Source organism: Micromesistius poutassou (assembly GCF_964030765.1).
Source record: "Micromesistius poutassou genome assembly, chromosome: 8".
Classification (NCBI taxonomy): Eukaryota; Metazoa; Chordata; class Actinopteri; order Gadiformes; family Gadidae; genus Micromesistius; species Micromesistius poutassou.
In genome coordinates this window covers 14334588-14354084 of record NC_140278.1, presented here as the reverse complement: position 1 = coordinate 14354084, position 19497 = coordinate 14334588, and the positions used below count along the sequence as shown (strand labels likewise).

The window sequence follows — 19497 nt, the reverse complement described above, 5'->3', positions numbered from 1 at the left end:
TTAAATTCCTCTCTGCCGGGAATTGGCTGTCGTTTGTTGCTGACCTTTCACGCCATGGCCATTTATCCAACTGAAATAATTGTTAAGATGGTTTCATCGTCATATCCTTGAGTGGTTTGGCTTTTGGGGGGCTATCGGTATGAGTATAAGCCATCACCTGTCCTATCCTGTTATCTCTCCCTCTCTCTCTCTCTCTCTCTCTCTCTCTCTCTCTCTCTCTCTCTCTCTCTCTCCCTCCTCTCTATCCTTCTATCCCTTGGCTCTTACTCTATCTCTATCTCTCTCCCCTCTTCACTCTCTCTATCTTTTTATCTCCCTCTCCCTCTCTCTGCCCAGCAAATGGGATGGATTTAGCCATTAGGGCCAGGGGTAAGTGAGAAGTGAAACGCTAAGGGCCCAGAGGCTTAAAGCTCATTAAGCCAGACATATGGCTGGAGATGGGAAGAAGAAGAGAGAATTGTGTGTAGTGTTCCGTACTCCCCCCCCTCCCCCTTTTTCAACCCCTTTTTCAAAAAATGTAGTTGTGACCGAATGTTTAACTCGGTGGCAGGTGTCAGTTGGAAAAGTAAACAGATCTAAGGAGATTTGTGTTCGGACAGTGCGCGTCGTAATTTAATAGAATAGAAATAAAATGGTTTAGTGGGCAACGAAGAGCGCGCACCATCTGCTTTTACGCTCCACTGCACATGGCCATACCGCAACATTTATATTCTAGCCTCAAGTATGTTTATACACGTTCAAAATGAATGGATGTTCAATGCCTACACACAACACAGTTTCAATCGAAATTACATTTTAAATGGCACTTTCAACGATTGGCCTGTTCAGTGCATTTTCAGTTTCAACCTTATTTGCACTTCAGGATGGGCTTCTTGAGAGAAGGTTATTCCTGCAGGCCTCAGTAACCCGTTGGAAATCCCGGTTGATTCTTTAGGGGACGGATCCTGGCCGCCGGTACACTGGCCCTCCAAGTGTGAATACCGTTCGGCGAGGACTTAGGCTAAGTGGGAAAGCTTTTAGCACATTATCCGCTGGCAATTGCGAGGTAATCAGATTTCCCGGGCAGGTTCCTTATTAAATATCTGCAGTATCGGATTTGCATTCGGGAGTTGACTAATAGGTTTAACGCCTCTTGGCGCGGCCGGCGTGCGGGGATGTAAACGCGCCTCTCCCCGGCAGTGAGTGACATTGAGGACGAGAGGTGATCCGTCCCGTCCACCTGGGAAGTCCCGAGTCAGCAGCCCCGCTCTGAACACGCGGCCCAGGGGGCAGGGGGGAGAGGGGGAGCAGGTGGGGGGAGAGGGGGATAGGTGGGGGGAGAAGTGACGCGGACTGCGTCGCCTGAAAGATGAATGAAGGGGAGGAAAGGGGCCTTGATTTAACTGACGCGTGTCTCCACCAAATAAGGTAATCGAATGCCATGCCTATTATACCGTAACGACGCGTATGTCGTTGTGCTTGTTTATAGGCCCACGCAGTAGGCCTATCTGAATCTTCTGAATCTTCTGACTCGATAATTTCAGCCTATTGCGTGTCATGGTGGCTTCACTCTTTCCTAATCTTTATTTGGCTCTGGACTAGGCCTATACATGCTGATGTCCGATATTATAGGAGTGCGAACGCGTGGGATCCCCGTGTCTGTAGGCCTATAGGTCTCTCTGTTTTTGGGTGGAAAGTGCTCTTGTAAAAACAATTATGCCCAGATAAGAATAGTGTGCGCTCAGACCAGTTGATGTCTAGACCGAATCCTGTCTCCTATCAGGTTAAAAGAGACGGATGGAGTCCGATGTCTTGTTCAAACAGACCTGAAAGCCATCCGAAACATAATGGTACATTATTCCATGATACAGGCTACCTGATATGATGCACATCATCTTTATGACAGTGGTACAATTATGATAAATAATGAAATAATGATTTGAGAGGACTACAAGAGGATGACATTTAGCAGGTCCGCACCATAATATTTAGGATGGTAAGTCAAGGTTTATTTGTAGGGACAAATATAGACATTAACCTCACAATTCATCTGATGCAGTGCATTGCATTGGGTTGGTTAGCTCAAGCTTAATTGCTATAGGCCTACCAGTCCTATGGGTTTTTCTTTACTCAAATAAATCTTATTACGAAGACACCCTTCGTAATACTGAATGATTTATGTTTTTTTATTTTTGTGTGTGTGTGTGTGTGTGTGTGTGTGTGTGTGTGTGTGTGTGTGTGTGTGTGTGTGTGTGTGTGTGTGTGTGTTTATTTTAGTATTTTTTATGGCCTAGTTTAAGTTCAAAATAATAGACTTTTTAGAAGATTTTAAAAATAAGAATATGTTACATTCAGATAACATCGAGTAACACATCTTGTGCATTTTATGAATGTGGTTCCGTCCGGCTACATCATTCATTTAATACAATTGAATACACACTTATATAAGTTACGGGAACTGAAGAGAATCGGACTTTATTGCTCGGTTGCCGCCGGGTTCACGAGGCCCATATATTCTCTGTGTGGGACGGGGGAGGTGTGACGTCACAGCCCGGGCGCTGATTGGTCGAGGCCGATAGCAACGCGGGGTAGACTAAAGTTAAGGGGAGCGCAGGGGACTCAGCCGCCCCCAATGAAGCGCTCGCCTCGGAGGACCATCTGAAGGAGTCTCGCTTCTTACCATGAATCCAGCAGGTCACATATAACATCCCAGCGTCCGTGTCGGAAACGTTGAATAAACAAGAGCTCCAGAAAGACCAGAAATATAGGCCTGCGCAGTTGTTGTTTTTCTTCCTTCTCGATATCTGCCAGGATCTTCGCAGACGAAAAGCGCATACAAGTTCGGTTTGGTGCTTTGGTTTTTTTTGTAACGAGTTGGTTCCTCTCGTTCCGACCATGGAGTACACATCGTCCCCGAAGCCGCAGCTTTCTTCCCGGGCGAACGCGTTCTCTATCGCCGCTCTCATGTCCAGCGGGAAGCCCAAGGACAAGGAGGCGGAGGAGAGCACCATCAAGCCGCTAGGTGAGCTGCCCACCCGGCCCGCTGGCTGCTGTCCGTGGGACATCCTATGAAACATCATTCAGCCTGCAGCTTTTCTCAAGCCGGAAAACTCATCCAATATTATGACTGGATGATTTATAATTGAAGGTCTATATAGTGTTAAATATAAGGTCTTTAAATGTCTGTTTTAATTGCAGGCCTGCTATGAAAAGTGTTCTCGAAATGAATATTTTGGGGTTAGAGAGCAAAAATGAAAGAAAAACAACATTTGAATTTGACTCATCAGCTTCCACGTTGGAATTTTATGACAATATTTACCGATAGCAGGAGGAATACAAATAAAACAACGAAATATTATATGATGCTCCCATCATGACGAATCTTAGTATTTTGGGACGAAATTATGTTAGTACATCTTTAGAAAATTAAAAGTATTGCTGGCTCTACCAGACATATTTTAATATGATTGTTATTCATGTTATTATTATTATAGTCATTTTATTACATAATAATAATAATAATAATAATAATAATATATTATTATTATTATTATTATTATTATTATTAATGTGACTAGTCTTATTCTTATTTGAGCCATGTTACTAGGCTATTTACAGTACAACTGTAAGTATGAGTATTTTGTCTAGCCTCACATATTGTTTATTTAGGCTATCATCGTTCCCTGATTCTGCTCAGCTACTGTAGCGCTTCTATGCTAATGTTTAAAATGCTTGTCTAACTTTCATATTGTCTTAATTAAACAAAACATTTTAAGTCATAAGTAGGTCTAGGCCTACTTATATTATAGGCTATAGGATAGACTATAATATTGTATATTATACGTAGGCTACCCTTTATTGTAAGTTAGCCTATGTAGAATATGGTATGCAACAACAACAACAATAATAATAATAGTAATAATAATAATAACCACAATAATAAGAATAATAAGAATGATTATACAATTAATAATGATAATAATAATGACGATGACAAAAAAGGCCTTAATAATTAAATGACGTGAAATGTTTTCTCTATTTTATGCTTGTGATTCCTACTGCATGTTGATCACGTCTTGCGTATCATTGATGACGCGGCCAGTGACTTGAACCTTCTCCTCATTCTGAAGAACAATTCGTAGAGAAGTCCTCGTGCAACCAGAGCCTGGGCGAGCTGTCCTCCCTGGACGGCCACGGGGACTTCAGCGGGAGCGCGCCCGTGGTGTGCACGGAGCCGCTCATCCCCACCAACCCTGGCGTCCCGAGCGAGGAGATGGCCAAGATCTCCTGCGGCCTCGAGACCAAAGAACTGTGGGACAAGTTCCACGAGCTCGGCACCGAGATGATCATCACCAAGTCCGGGAGGTGCGCGCTCCACTCGACCTGTTCGGCCTGTGTTGTTGTAACAACTAGTAACGACAAACAAATTAGTCATTACCTAATATGACTAGCACCCTCTTTATATCTTACTTATCTGTATTATCTCTATGGCCTTCATCATTATTGTTATTATTATTATTGTTATTATTAATATAATAATAATAATAATAATTATAATTATTATAATTATTATAATTATTATTATTATTATTATTATTAACATTATAATCTTTACCATTTTATTATAATTAGATAAGGCCTATATTGGGTTTAATTTGTTTGGCAAGCAGAGTCAGCCGAGGGATGTTTTGAGTTTCGTAAACCTCCTATCAGTCTGATATTTTCCCAAATACCATCTCGGAAATAAATGAGTGAACACATTTCGACGCCATTATTTTTGTTTCGAGTTCTGGTTAAATGTTATTTTTCCCTCCCACCCCAACAGGAGAATGTTCCCCACCATTCGGGTGTCCTTCTCTGGGGTCGACCCGGACGCCAAATACATCGTGTTGATGGACATCGTACCCGTGGACAACAAACGTTACCGTTACGCCTACCACCGGTCCTCGTGGCTGGTGGCGGGAAAGGCCGACCCGCCTCTGCCCGCCAGGTACATGACGTCACATCCACACGATCTAGGCATGTGACACTTCACTTTCACTCATGACAGTTTTCCTCGAGGCCTTCGACGTGAGCCCGCCAGGGTTTCAGCTGTCAAGTATTTAGTTCGTCGAGTAGCCTATTCTACTATTCTTATTAATAATTTAGGCCTACTTTAAATATTATTATCTATCTATATTAATATCCATTGTAAGATTTGTTAAGGTTATATTTTCTTACGTTACTTCGATCTGAATTGTTATTGTGTTGACATAGTTATCTAGTTATCCGGTCATTTCTCTTCTTGATTTCTTTTCTTGATCCACCACAGGTTGTACGTCCATCCCGACTCGCCGTTCACAGGAGAACAGTTACTGAAGCAGATGGTGTCGTTCGAGAAGGTCAAGCTCACCAACAACGAGCTGGACCAACACGGACACGTGAGTCAGGCCCCCATTTATATCTTCTATTTAAATATAGGACGAAACATAGGCTCGACAAGGGTTACATTTGTTTTACAAAGCAGGTCCAAAAAAACACAAAACAACATGTTGACGAAACTCGGCATGTGGATCTATGGGAACAAGAGATAGAAATCAGTCTAGGTGACATTTTAATCACGGCCCATGCAGTTTTTTCTCCGCCTTTAATTCCCTTCTCACTCGTTCACTTCTGTAACGCCTCCGTTATCCGTTAATGGGACAGATTAGGACACCACCCGGGGGGTGTTGAGCAACACTGAGCAAGAAGAGGTGTTGGTGCGAAACATAAAGCAGCAGTAGCAGTCGTTTTAAGGCTACTAATTAAGCTACCCTAGGCCTGAATGTGCAATTTGACCGTTTATTTTAATTAGTAGTACGCTACCTGGTCCAAATAATATTAAGATATGGCAAATTATTACAGGTGATAGGCCTAAGCCCTTCACTCTTGCAGGCTTAGCCTATTGGATAATATATACAAAAAAAAAGTGGTAGACCTATTTTGGAATATCTTTATAGTAAGAAAAGTGTAAGGCTAGATTTAAGGCTGTATTTTAGATTTTTTTGCCTGTTATTTTTTTAAAGATTTGATTGTAAAAATAAATCAAACATTTTAAACTGTAAAACAAGTTTGGATAGGTTAATGTGAATATTAATTTGAGGGAAAACTATCACGTTAAAAACGTTATTATACTATCATATATTATACAAATATTATAATAAACCTATAGTTATATTATTATACAATATCCCCAAAAAAATATAGACCTAGCCTATATTTTGCTTATTCAGTAATAATAACTTTTTATTTCGTATTTGAATATTTGTCGATAGGCTTAAATTATTATATTATATATTATACAATAACAAAACAACTAGGCTACAATGCAAGAAAATCGTAAACCCATATGATTTATATTTAATAAATCATGCTATTTCAAATTTCCACAAAATATATATTTTTAAATAGCCGACAATGAATAGAAAAACGAATCAAAATGTCTTGAATAGATAGTGTCGTACTCCCATACCTGATGATTTGTGTGAATTTGAGGACATTTATTATAGCCTACAGTATATCAACATTTATTCCAGTTCAGATGTTGTTCCCTCTCTCCTAAGCCTTTTGAAATATGCAGCTTTCTACCCCTATTAGGTATAAACATTTTGGCGCTTCATATATATTGTTAATATTTACACTAGGACCTACACTCCGTACTTTCCATAGGCCTATCTGATAAAACGCAGTGAGAATGTGGGGTGTATTTAGCTGGACGTCGAGCTGTCCCAACAGCCGACGTCCGCACGAGGAACGTGCACCTCACACTTTATCAGCACGAAGTTCTGAAAACACTGTTGTCGTTTTTATGAGTCATTGAATATTTCCTTCTAACAGTTTCATTGATTTATTTAACTTATCCGAAAATGTCTTTCTTATCTTCTTGCCATCAGTCGCTGAATTCTAAATCACTAATCGTACAATTGTGAACATCGTGGCCTTCTCCAAGAGACCAATAGGCTTATATATATATATATAGGCCTACGTACAATATTTATAATTCTTTCTGGAGAATAATTTAAGTATCTATATTCAGATCATCCTAAACTCGATGCACAAGTACCAGCCCCGCGTGCACATCATCAAGAAGAAGGAGCACACCGCCTCGCTGCTCAACCTCAAGTCCGAGGAGTTCCGCACCTTCGTGTTCACCGAGACCGTCTTCACAGCCGTCACGGCCTATCAGAACCAGCTGGTGAGTGATTGACAGCCGGCCTCGTCCAATGGCTTAAGTCTTTATGACGGCATCTCGTTCGCCTTTCATTTGGGGGAAATATTGGCGGTCGACGGTCCAGAAATCCTAGATCGTGAGCAGCTGGAAGATAAGATGCTTCTCGGGAACATGAGAAACATGAGGAAATCGAATAGCTTTTGTCGTTTGATGACCGAATACACTGATCTTTTTTTAACGGTTGTATATTAAACATGCCTCCTCCTAGATCACCAAGCTGAAGATCGACAGCAACCCGTTCGCCAAGGGCTTCCGGGACTCCTCGCGGCTCACCGACATGGAGAGGTACAGGGGATTCTGGGACCACCCCCCGCTCTTTATTTTTTCGTTCCTTGTTCTTCTTTTTCTTTATTAAATACATTTCTTCCTTCCTCCTATATTTCTTTCCCCTTTTCCTTCCCTCCCATTCTCTCATTCCTTTCTTCATCCCCTCCTTCTTAATTTCGTGTGCATGTGGTTGCGGTTGATTTCTTCCATGATATATTTATCTAACACACCACTGGCTGAAATTTGACATTACAATTTAAATCTATGATAAACACACACACACACACACACACACACACACACACACACACACACACACACACAGACAAACACACACTCACACACCACCCAAAACCCCAGCGTCCTGCAGGCAGAACACCTTTCATCATTCTCCCTGGATGCTGCACTGGTGCCAAAATCAGCCGACAAAATGAAACCGTCAGCCCATTTCCCCCAATCAGACGGACCCAGATAGAGAGAGAACAGGCCCAGACAAGCCCCCCCCCTCCCCACCCCCACACGCACACACACACACCCCTCAACTCACTCTGCCTCTCTTTTTGAGGGCTGTGAATTAGACCTGATCAATTGATCTTAAGGGAGCTGAAGAAATCACATTAGTCTGGAGTCGCCCACTGCACTAAAACACGCCCTAATCCAATTGCCCTCCGTGACTGAGTTGGAACCTGCACCCCCCCTCCTCTGACCCCATCCCCCCCCATCCCTTCTCCCCCGCCCATCCCAATCCAGCTGTGTGCTATGGGGGCCCTCTGTGGCCCCCTGGAGCCAGACCAGCTCAGCCCTGATAAAAACACACACATTTGTACTGCTCTGCTGACAGATATTGCACTTCGCTAACCTAATTGGGGGAGGGGGGGAAGCAGGCTGCCAGCTAATGTGAATGCATGGCTCTTATGATGCAGACCCTTTCTAGCACACCGATGCGCACACACACACACACACACACACACACACACACACACACACACACACACACACACACACACACACACACACACACACACACACACACACACACACACACACACACACACACACACACTATACTACTTCCCCCACAATCTTTGTGGCTGTGTGGCTTTCTGACAAAACTCAAATGAGCTAATGCACTTTGTGAAATACAGAGAGAATACACATACATACACAAAACCAACATGCACACACACACACACACACACAAACTGCTGCATGGACAGAATGCACATTGAAAAACGATACACTCAAAAACATGCCCCATATTTACAAAGTGAGGAAATAGCCATACAAGCATATCATTTGCACATTGTCACGGCTGTGGGTATTCAAATACACACAACGTACACCATCACAAAAAAAAGTGTGTAAAGGTCACACTAACACCATCATGGCAAAGTGTGTGTGTGTGTGTGTGTGTGTGTGTGTGTGTGTGTGTGTGTGTGTGTGTGTGTGTGTGTGTGTGTGTGTGTGTGTGTGTCCTTCTGTGTTACATGGTCTTTGATGGAAAGCAATGCATGGCAAGATTGTTTGGGGCGAAAATAAAAGAAGCAAGCATATTTTCTGGCATTTATTTCCTATGCACGTTTGTAGGCCTCCAATGTAAATGTGTGTTTATCAAAAAAACGCAGAGATATATTGTGGGATTCTTCTCTTCGACATTTGCTGCAGGGAAAGTGTTGAGAGTCTGATCCACAAGCACTCGTACGCCCGCTCGCCCATCCGCACCTACGCCGGCGACGAGGACCCGCTGGGAGAGGACGGACACCCGGCACACACCAGGGGTGAGCCCGCTGCGCACTCTCAGAAGATGACATCATCACATACACACATTAAAAAAAAATAGGATTTAAAATAAAGCAATCGAAATAAAGGAGCAAACAAAATGGATATTCTTTTATAAATCAATTTTAATGATGCCGAAAATAAATAAAAAATATATATTATATATTTAGTATATATACTTGTAACTTGTAACTTGTAACAGCAACATGATTCTACCAATATATAGTTGGTAGGGGTAACAGCCGAAACATAAAATTGTCCTCTTCCACCTCAGCATCCAATAACTTATATACAAACACAAAAAGTAAAATGAAAGGGTAAGACATTTATCATTTATCAAACAAAAGAACACAACTCTAAGAAATGACTGAGATGGAAGTGGCCATCTTCTCTCTCACTCACACACTCATAACAAGCATACATTGCTAGTAGGCTGATTGCATTTCTCATTTCCCCCCCTTGATGGCATATGACACCCAAAGTCCAGCTGCTAAGTTGCTGCACTTGTTACTGCTCCTCTAAGATCAGTGCAGACTGGCAGGGTAAGAGCCCGGGCTGATACAGAGCACTGCTGTTCTGTCATGAAGTGGCCTGGAAATGAATGTTCCTTTTCATTTTATGACTTGTTTGATCGATTGATAGCGTAAAACATATAGGTTTTGAACCATTCATGCTTTCCTATCTCCATCAGATAAATGGCAAATGGCATTGTGATAATACCACTATTGCCATAGTAGGGAGGCAATTGGCTAGTTTCCTGCTGACAAACCACAGAAGGATGGGTATAGCCCACACAACAGAAGTCCTCACAGCTGAAGACGGCATTGTGAGATCCAACACATGTTACGTGTCCACGTAAACGCCATTGCAACACTTTGCCGACGTAGCAGGTTCTTCAAGGGTTGTCCCATTTCACAGAGGAAGATTGAAGCCACTACCTGTAACTCACTGCTCTGTCACTGTTCACTGTTCTGTTAAAGTAAAAAAAAAAAAAAGTAAAAAATAAGAAATGTTATAATATTCATACATTTCCCCTCATTCCCCCCAGGCTCAGCCTTCACAACGTCAGACAACCTGTCCCTGGGCTCCTGGGTGACCACCACCTCCGGCTTCTCAGGCTTCCAGCACCCCCAGTCTCTGCCCCACCCCATCCAGGGCTCCCTGCCCCCCTACAGCCGGCTGGGCATGCCCCTGACGCCCGGCGCCCTGGCTGGCACCATGCAGGGCGGTGGGCCGTCCTTTCCCTCCTTCCACATGCCCCGCTACCACCACTACTTCCAGCAGGGCCCCTACGCCGCCATCCAGGGACTGAGGCACTCCTCCACCGTCATGACCCCCTTCGTATGACCTCCATGGTGTCTGTAGGGGCCAACGCCGTGCGGCACTACCCCCACCCTCTTCACACACACACACACACACACACACACACACACACACACACACACACACACACACACACACACACACACACACACACACACACACACACACACACACACACACACACACTCACTCCTCGCTCGGCCAGGCCATCCGTGGGGGCTGACCTACGTACCTTTGGCAACAATGCGGGTCTTGCTTCAAGCGTGGATCCGCCCACGTCAAACCCTCACTATTGATTTGTCTTGGTTCTCCTCCAGAGTGTTTTTTCTTTGTGTTGTAAATATTCCCACTGTAGGCCTATTCCTCCGTCTGTGAAAAGAAAAAACCCAGAACAATTATTGGGAGGTTGTACGAGAGAAAGAGAGAGAGCGACAGAGAGAGAATGATTATGAACCAGATCCACATACTCCTCTTGTGAACCTCAACAACCTCAACGACACAAATTATTTTCATATGAGCTTCATATGAACGGACGTTACTGACCTGAGGTCCAGATGACACCTCAGCCTTCTAGAAAGAATAATATTTTTTGGGGACTTTGGCAGTGTTTGTAAGGCAAGGGGCATTTCAGTTAAAGTGGATGGAGACTCACTTTCGTTTTGAAACTTCTGGCATGAGCAGGTGTCCGAGAAACCTTTCTTTGAAGTACCCAGTGAAATATCTGAGCTCAGCAAGGGCTTCAAACTTTTCTCCGGTGGAACAGGGGGTGGCAGCCATCTTGTTTGTTGTGTCTCATTTTAGAGATCTTGCAAAAAGAAACAAAAAGCAATGTTCTGATGAAAATAATGTCAATAGCATAAGGTAGAAAGCAATGTACAAATATGGAAATGATACAAATATAGGCAATTCTTACTGTAGAGTAAAATACTTTAGGAGGCATGCAGAATCCTGTAGATCAAACTTTATATAGATAACAATGGTAAGTTTTCACCTTCATTTTAAGCTTTCTACATCTTCAGAAGAAAACAGCTTTAACAACCAGTATTGTTCAAATATGTGCACATGAATTAGGTTGTATTGTACAAATGTCCACCTTTGCTTTTTTCAATGAAACAACCTATAGAGACCTTAATGGCTATCAATCTCCTTCAGATCTTACACCGCCGGTGTTAAAATGTCTCAAATTAATGTGCACCAAAATTCATAATCAGATGACCAGATTCAACATGTGCATGTGCGGATCATGTTTGAAAGCCATTAATAGTTCATAGCAAATCCCAGAGAAACACACATTCTTTATCCTTCAGTGTTTTCACTGATATCCAGAGCTAGCAGTCACTGGGACTGGAGATCCTCCCAAAGCTAGCGCATGGCTGACTGTGGGCTCACTGTGTGGTGCTGTCCCAAAGGAAACAAACGTTATTCTGTCTTTGGAGGGAAGGGATGGAGGGAAGAGGGAAGGAAGACTCTGTTTACAGCTGGGAGCTTGGAATTTTCTCACTGATTGTCTGCATCAAGGTGATTGAGGTGTTTATATGGCCAAAGTTGGAAAAATGTTAATAGATAAACACTTTGTATACACAGCCACTGTGATGAATTGGTGATGGATGACATTCCCGTTAAGAACAAACCTGTTTCCAAATGCTATTTAAGGAGGGGACAGGATAAGGGGTTTGGATTGTAGTAATAGCCTGCATACAGAATTACATCAGGATTATCTGATACACACTAGGGATATGATGAATGATTTACAGAATTGTGTGAATTGTCAGACATCTTATTGATACCCACAGAGAAATTCCTTGAAAGGAATTCTGAATATATAATCCAAATACATTTGCATCCTATATAAAGATTGACCTTGGTTCAAAGAAAAGGTTTAGTGGCAGCATGACTTCAAACCGGTGCTTAACAGTAATATATAAACTTCATAATGTGACCCCTTGCATATGGTTTGTGTGCAAGCAGTACAAGCTTATTCACCTAAGGGCCATAGGATGAACAATGGTTGCTATTATACACTTTACCCAGCATATTCTGAAATTAAAAGTAAATCTCTGGTCCTGTCCTGACATGCAATGTATCAAAACAGATTGTACATATAAAGTGAACATTCATCTTCATAACTGTTGTTACATAACGTTTGTCAAGGACTTTGTCTCTGTATTCCCGCATCTTTTACAAACACTGAAAATAACTGCTTATGTTTGTCTTTGTTACACTTATTTGGTTTGTTGGTGAATTCTTTCTATGCCATACATAGGCTTAACCTGACTGACACCCAAGATATTGTGTTTTGAATTTTAAGTGCAATATATTTATTTTGCTCTCTGAGAAGGAAATGTAATGTACTATGCCACGTTTAAAAAGTTGTAATTTGTAAACTTGAGAAATATATATCGCCACACAATGATTTGTTTGTATTGTCTTTTCTACCGAAGTCACTCTTTTGAAAACACAATGATCAGTCTCTGCTTTTGGTATTCTGTCCATTACATTGTTGGCTGGTACGACTTGGTTTATGTTTTCTGTTGTAGAGCTTATTTTAAGAAAATTATATCTTAACACCAACGTTTTTGACCTTGTTTTTTATCAATAGCAAATTAACTGATGCCCTCAAATTATTTAAATGTATCCTACACTGCTCCCTAGTGGTGCATCTTAGTAATGCGCCCTAGAAATACATATAATTTAGGTCATCGTAACTTCTTACGACATTTAATGAAAATGTTATATTTTTGTGCGTTTATATTGTGGGCATTCTATCAAATCGAAATAGATTGATGGCTTGTTATGTGGTTTTTCAAAAGAAAAAGAAAAAAAAAGAAAGTAAGGTTAATTAACTTTTTTTAATTAATTAAAAAAAGTTTTTTAATTTTAATTAACACTACTACAGTATACAATCAATCAATGTATGGGCCAGAACGTCAGAAGATTCTAGTGTTCGTAAGGAGAGATATGGTACTGTCTGAAGTACTGAAGTAATGGATATATATTTCAAAGGTAAGAGAATTGTTTTCTTTTCTTATTTCAATGTTGTTTTCACTCTTACCTTTTGTTTTTATTTATTTAAATGGATTATAATCAAAACAATTAAAAAATAAAATTATTTCAAACACCTCTCTTATTTATACCCTTTTTCCTAATTTAATCCTTAACATCCTTAATTTCAAGTTATATGTATTTTGGTTTATTATTGGCCACTTTGCTTATTTAAGATTAAGTTAGATATTTTTTGGTTTATTATTTATGGCCACTTTGCTTATTTAAGATTAAGTTATATATATTTTGGTTTATTATAATACTGAAACCAGGAAGTTCTGAAAAAAGGACTCTTCTGAAAAGAGTCAACCCTTACAAAATAAAAACAAAAACAGGATTCAAAATACCTCTGGCTAACACTTAAAACATCCTTAAATTACACATTTCAGTAACACTAACAGTACAGTTAAGATTTTGAACAGCCTACGCTGTTCAAAAATGTTCCACGCTGCAGAAACAATAAGAATTTGCCTTATTTGTTCAGGGTTCAAAAGGGTCGCTCCGATGGGGATGGCTCGCCAGTCTGCACACCGCTGCAGAACTCCAGGGAGAGCGAGCAGGATGCAGACGATCCAGGATCCAATCTTTCTCAATCCACAAAAAAACAACCGGCCTTGATAACAAAGCCATATGTCTATATAATACATTTCAGTCACTTTTCTATAAAACTTTTAACTCTCTATATGAATCTGTTCAAATAAAACACTTCAAAACCCATTCAAATTGTAGTTTCTTTGTGTTGTTATACTATAGCAAGCTATAGTTTAGTTACTGAAAGAATGATAATTTTAAAGCTAGCACCTTTAACTCACAGCTTTACAGCTCATATTGCTTTTCACCATAAGGCAATTTAACACAGCTAGCAGCATCACTGACATATCAACACACGGCAACATTACACAGTGAAGAAAATGCTTAACCCACCGCAATGCTTAACCCACCCAACAAATATTTTAATGGGTTGTGATTTAAATCTGATTAAATGAAAAAGGTGTCATGTAAACCTGGGTTACATAAGCACAAACAAGTTTGAGCTCTTGTAAAATGTAAATTGGGATGCAAGGAACCTTTAGCTGTTTGTAAACAGCTGCCTGTTAGGTCTCAAGGACAAGATTGTCATTTCAATTGAAGAGGTGCTTTAGCAATTAGGCAGGGCCAATGGGGCTTAACCTCTTTAAGAATGGGAATTGATACAGCTGACAGTGACACTGCAAGCATAGACTGACCGCAATGTCCACGGACAGCCCAAAGTCATCACATGGACATGTATGTTTACCGTGCACATTGCAGGGGTATAACCGAGCCATTAACTATAAACATAGAGCACACTTCATCTGACTGCCTGAGTCTATGTGCATCTACTCATTCAGTGAGACACACGTCAACATAATGTGTGTGTGTGTGTGTGTGTGTGTGTGTGTGTGTGTGTGTGTCTAGTGCCTAACAAAGGGTTTTACTTTAATTAGGGACCGAGCCAAACATGGCAAGGTCCCTATTGAAACCCTCGTGTTTATTCTTCTTATTATTATTTTTCCTCATCTTCGACTGCATTTTTCCCCCCCTGCACATATTCGAAAACTCATTTTTCCAGTTAGTTTTTCTGCATGTATGCGTGTGAGTGAGTGAGTGAGAGCGTGTGTGTGTGCATTAGTATGTGCGTGTGTGTGTGTGTGTGTGTGTGTGTGTGTGTGTGTGTGTGTGTGTGTGTGTGTGTGTGTGTGTGTGTGTGTGTGTGTGTGTGTGTGTGTTAACTTGCTAATTTGCAACTGCAGTTGCTAATTAGCAATGCCACAGGTGTAACCAATTAGCCCAATTAGCTGGCGCAGCGCCGCTGGATCACAGCTGTTTGACTTCAGAACCTGGAATGTTCCAAATAATCCTCCCGAGACTAACGACACGCACTCTTGTACGTTCTCAGTGGAGGTGTGTGAGGCCACGTTTACATGATGACGGTCTGAACCGAAGACGCAAAAGTGGCGTCGCGTCTTCACTTTTTTATTCCGCGTTTAGACGTTTTTGGGAGGAAATCTGCTTGCATATTGCATTTTTGCGTTTTTAAGCTCCAAAAACGCCGTCACTGTCTAAACGAAAGGCACTTCCGATAAAATACCGTTTTTACCCGCAAGCGTCCTCGTGTAAACGGGGCCTAGATAAAAGCTCAGAGGCAATCCACCACGACCCGAAACGACATAGCCATGTACACTGGCCCACTCACTAAACCAGTGGTTCTCAAAGTGAGGTCCGCGGCGCATTGCCAGGGGGTCCGTGAAGAGTTTGCTACAAAATATGTAAAAAATAAAAAAAAGTCATATATTTTGTAGGAAACTCTTTTTTAAACCTATATTTCCGTAATAGATTAAGTATTTCTCAAAAAGTTAGATTCTCTCTGTATTGCCTATTACTGCATCTGTGCATTTTCATTGTGTTTAAGCACTATACTCAGGGGTGCGCATAACTGGTACGCATGCGCGCCCATAATCAGCGATGCGTAACGTCACTTGTGCCACTACAGCGCTTCTGCGTCAGGTCATCAAAACAAAACTACACGTGTATCTTATAGGCTACTACTTCTGCGTTTCGCCACCTGCAAAAAAAAAGGCAAACGGCGCTGTGCACCGCACGCACACTGGAGAACTGCGCAACATCAGCTGATCGCAACGTCCGTTACTGTGAGACATCCTGTCGCTGTTTCTCAGACTTATTCGTGCTACACAGAACGAAATGTAAACCCGTGCATTTTGAATGGGAGCGTTTCAGTGGCGGTTCTAGGGGGGGGGGGGGCAGTGCCCCCGTAACTCTGAGTCCGGCCCCCCCTGTGGCCCCCCCAAACGAGCCAACCCCACCCCCCGTCAACAATCGCGCCCGCAATAGCGCTCGTCCGCGATCCACCCAACCCCCCCCCTCAGACTATTTTCGTGCTGGACTTAACGAAACGAGAGAGAGAGAGACCCCTCCCCTTCTTTGAGTGTGTGCGTGTGCGACGCATGGAACGCGCACGCGACGCACGCAAAAAAAAAACGGGGAAATCAGAGTAGGCCTATCCTTAATACACTACATTTACCCTTTGATGCTGATGGGCAAAAATAACCTAAACGGACATTACACTATGAATATAGTCAACCCTGGGCCCAAATCTAATAAACACAACATACCACACATTCAAGAGGGTGAAGATGACCCTCGAGCCCTCTCCCCATCAGTCTACGGAGGACACTCCGTGTCATTGGGCAAAGGGATGTATGCAATGTAAGGCCGGGGTGGATGCCACCCCCTAGGAGGGGTGTGTATGGCATACTCCTGTCCGAAGCATGAGTAGCATTTCTCCCACGTGGTTCCCCATACACCCGGCCAAGCGAGATATTAGGCTGCCTCAGCTAGATGGCGAGGCCACACATATCACACAGAAAGACAAAACAACTCGGAGACTCAGGGACAAGAGAACCCTCGATAACACACACAAAGTCTAGCACACACACCTGGCCATGAAAGATACTATAAGTTTCATATGCACCAAATCACGGGAGCTCTTCTGAAGCAGAACTTCCACAGGAGGCGAAGCTCTAGGCGACCTCAGCGCTGTTAGGGGACGTAGAATATTCGATCTCTCACGCTTTATGAATCTGTATTACCTTTGCTACTTTACTCAATAAATCCGAGGCCCTCGTGCTGATAGACTTTAGTACCTCTCCGTCTCATTTTATCTGGTCAAGTAACTAGGCAGACTGTTTTTCCCAACAATGCATTTGTTATTTTGACGCATACATAACTAGAGGGTGGACTGTAGGTGTAGTAACTCACGGGAGGCTTCTTATTGCACATTGAAGGAGCTTTATTTCGTTCCTGACGAACACCGTGTGCAGCTTAATTTAACATGGCAAAACAGGGGCACATCCCTGACTGAACTTGTTCTGTGCTTTACTATACGTTAACTCAACTGTAACAACAGAGGGTTGCTGCCACCTAGTGGACCAGCGGATTAACATGTTTTAAAGAAAATGTTTTTAAGAAAATATCCCAATTGAAAAGCTATGGTTTGAATTTCGTTCTGTGTAGCACGAAATAAGTCTACAGACAGTCGTGTTCTGGGACACGATTCAACAGATACATTTTCGTGAGCATGAAATGTTTTTGAGGAGGTCTGCTGTAAAAAAACAGGGTCATTCTCTCTCTCTCTCTCTCTCTCTCTCTCTCTCTCTCTCTCTCTCTCTCTCATCTCTCTCTCTCTCTCTCTCTCTCTCTCTCTCTCTCTCTCTCTCTCTCTCTCTCTCTCTCTCTCTCTCTCTCTCTCTCTCTCTCTCTCTCTCTCTCTCTCTCTCTCTCTCTCTCTCTCTCTCTCTCTCTCTCTCTCTCTCTCTCCTCTCTCTCTCTCTCTCTCTCTCTCTCTCTCTTCGTTCTGTGGAAAACGAAAAAGTCTGACAAACGCTCCCATACAAAATGCATGGGTTTACGTTTCGTTCTCTCTCGCGCGCGGGGTCTCTCTCATCTCGCGTGATACCGGCGATAAAATGCCTGCCTTCCCCCTTCCCTACCCCTGACCACCGTGTAGAAGCCCCCCGCTACACGTGTCCTCACTACACATGTAAACCAACCAACACACCCGTCTATCACCACCGCCGTCACCGTCCACCGCAGAGAACCCCCCCGCGGATCGATGGCCGGACGTTAGTCACCGTTTCACCAGGAAGAAGGGCCCCACTTCCACCTCGATAAGAATCAGTTACATCCTTGAAATAAATAAATAAACAAATAAATAACATCCCAGTGTGGCCGTGATCGGATTAGAGGGATAGGAGAAGGGCGGACGAGCCACCATGAGGTATGGCCAAATAAATTGAAGACAACAGTCGGGCCCGAGAGTCCATTTCGGGCCTAATTTACACAGTGAGTAGCGCAAGCTGAATCTGATGTCATTTCCATCAATTTTGCATTTTGCCCCCTCCTTCCCCCACTTTGTGCTTTTAGCGGTCGTTTGAGTCGTCTGCTGGAGGATCGTGGCTGCATAATAGGAACTCCGGAGGGCAGACACGGTGCATTACAATGTTGGGGCCAGCATTTAGCACGGCGATCCAGTGAGAGGTCTCTGCTGTGGGACAGAGTGTATCCATCGCTGGGTGTACCCTCTGCAAATGACAGAAAATATGGTAATAGTTCAGGGGAACAGCCTATAGTGCTTGAGACACGCTACTTCAGGGGTCGTTTTATTCTTCTGCGAATAAAAGTTAATCGCGGAGGACTTTTAACATGAAAGAAGACATCTTTGAGGAACGTCCATAGCATATGCAGAGAGTAGTCTGAGTTTGCTTGACTTCAAGAGCACTGTGAATGTAAGCCATGGATGCATAGTTCATGTAGTTTAATAGTCCACATCTTCTGTAGTATTGCTTATTCTAATATCGACGTATAATAGCAGCTTTTGTTCAAGGGCCAATAGCTTGGAAGACCTTGCACAATCCTATGTATCTGTAACTGTTGAGTGTTCTGTTCTGACCTTAACAGCCTTCTGCTGTACTGGGACTAGCTTCCGACCTTAGATTCTGACCTTTCTCGGCCTCACCACTCTCAGCGGACTTGCAGAGCTTTTTCACTGAGTGGAGTAAGTATTTTCCCGATAGACATGTCTTTCTACCAAAGTGAAAGCTAGAAGGGCTGAAAACATGATGGCACCCTAGCACACTTTCGTCCCCCCACCCTTCATGTTGAACAGGGCCATTCTGTTTGTGAATAGTCTGTATAAATACTAATAGTAGTTTCACTGAAGAAGCATAAAACAATACTTCAGGAAAGCTCATTTGTTCAGGATTACTTCACAGTGTCAACTGAAAACTGAAAACCTTAAAAGTTGTAATTGACTCATGCCT

At 42.5% G+C, this 19497-nt stretch overlaps 1 protein-coding gene across 1 annotated transcript; it reads left to right on the top strand.

Moving 5' to 3' along the window:
- The first annotated feature begins 2643 nt into the window (after positions 1 to 2643).
- On the top strand, positions 2644 to 10651 carry tbx20 (T-box transcription factor 20). The gene is made up of 8 exons (XM_084471752.1): positions 2644 to 3001; positions 4110 to 4344; positions 4805 to 4969; positions 5291 to 5399; positions 7034 to 7192; positions 7437 to 7513; positions 9161 to 9273; positions 10323 to 10651. The coding sequence occupies exons 1-8, from the start codon at positions 2875 to 2877 to the stop codon at positions 10619 to 10621; spliced, it is 1284 nt and encodes a 427-aa protein (XP_084327878.1). The 5' UTR covers positions 2644 to 2874; the 3' UTR covers positions 10622 to 10651.
- Positions 10652 to 19497: the final 8846 nt, after the last annotated feature.

Bases quoted from the DNA above. Each gene is read 5' to 3' on its own strand.
- tbx20 (XM_084471752.1), top strand. From the start codon at position 2,875: ATGGAGTACACATCGTCCCCGAAGCCGCAGCTTTCTTCCCGGGCGAAC. The intron at 5,400-7,033 runs GTGAGTCAGGCC...ATCTATATTCAG, and splicing joins AGCTGGACCAACACGGACAC to ATCATCCTAAACTCGATGCA. The intron at 9,274-10,322 runs GTGAGCCCGCTG...CATTCCCCCCAG, and splicing joins ACACCCGGCACACACCAGGG to GCTCAGCCTTCACAACGTCA.